The sequence below is a fragment of the Sphaeroforma arctica genome (assembly GCF_001186125.1).
Source record: "Sphaeroforma arctica JP610 unplaced genomic scaffold supercont1.8442, whole genome shotgun sequence".
NCBI classification, from domain to species: domain Eukaryota; class Ichthyosporea; order Ichthyophonida; genus Sphaeroforma; species Sphaeroforma arctica.
In genome coordinates, this window is record NW_014032116.1 from 1 (window position 1) to 1,233 (window position 1,233).

At 41.2% G+C, this 1,233-nt stretch overlaps 1 protein-coding gene across 1 annotated transcript; it reads right to left on the minus strand.

Moving 5' to 3' along the window:
• Window positions 1-42: 42 nt before the first annotated feature.
• SARC_16588 (hypothetical protein) lies at window positions 43-219 on the minus strand (the record flags this gene model as incomplete). Its single annotated transcript, XM_014289308.1, has 1 exon — window positions 43-219. A coding segment is annotated over one exon (177 nt), but the record flags the coding sequence as incomplete, so codon positions are not given.
• Between the last annotated feature and the right edge of the window lie 1,014 nt (window positions 220-1,233).

Sequence of the window (1,233 nt, forward strand, 5' to 3'; positions counted from 1 at the left end):
AGACAGACACACACCAGATCGTCGTCACAGATACACCCACCATCAGCCACGGCTTGTCTCCGTTGAACAATCTTGCAATCCGGTTTGAGAAACAACCTCCGCAGTTCGTCTGTGCGATAGTGCACATCCATTGGTAGAGTGGCTTTGGCCTCCGAGAGCTTGTCTAGCGTTGAGCGTGAGAGCGTGGTAGACGCTTTGCTGCAGGCCAGCCGTTTGTGCCTGTGTGTGAGTGGTACATAGGGGAAGCATACTTAAGTAAGAGCCAAGTATACTGAGGAACGAGATATGGATTATTTGTACCAGTGTCTGTGGTTGCTTGAGCGCCGAACAGCATCTCAGCTAGATTCATACCCAAGTATGTAACGTACAAAGTAATATGTAGAATAGGCACAAGTGCGATACGTGGTTTGTGGTGTAAGGCGGGTGGTGTGTGACTTGTGCTATGTTGTCTGTGGGTCATGATATAATATAAAGGGTAAAAATGGTGTATACGGATCAGGTGATATGCGAACGCTATGTGCGAAGTGTATGGTGCATTTGGGCAATCATAATAAACTCGCAGAATGATATATGCATATGTCTATATTAGTCTTATATACTGTATGATATGTGCACATGTATGTACTTGTCTTATATACTGTATGATATATGCACATGTATATATTAGTCTAATATACTGTATGATATATTCACATGTATTTCCTAGTCTTTTATACTGCACTATATGCCAGGCAATCGAGCCACACAGCATAATATCTCTACAGCTGTAGTATCTAGTACAACCGCAGAAGGGGCTTGCGTACACAAAATGGATATCAAACTCAACCAATTCAAAAAGAAAAAGAAAAACAAGCAACATCATAAAATGTTCGCCTACCAATCTTCGCTACATGTTTTGGTGAAATCGATCCTGAATTGCATTCTGGGCTCCTTGCGCTTCTCCCCCGCCGTATTCCGAGGATCTGATTGGTAGAGAGGCATACGCACAATGAGGCTAAGTGAACTTAATTTTAATACTGGGGAAGGATAGATCATTTACAACCATGGCAATCTTGCTCAATTCAATGTGGAAACATTGAGGGAACACTCAGAAAGAAACGATAATCTCAACCATGCCAATATATATATATATACCCGTACAATATAAACACACACACACATACACACATACATACATACGTACATACATACATACATACATACACTTACACACACACACACGTATATATATAT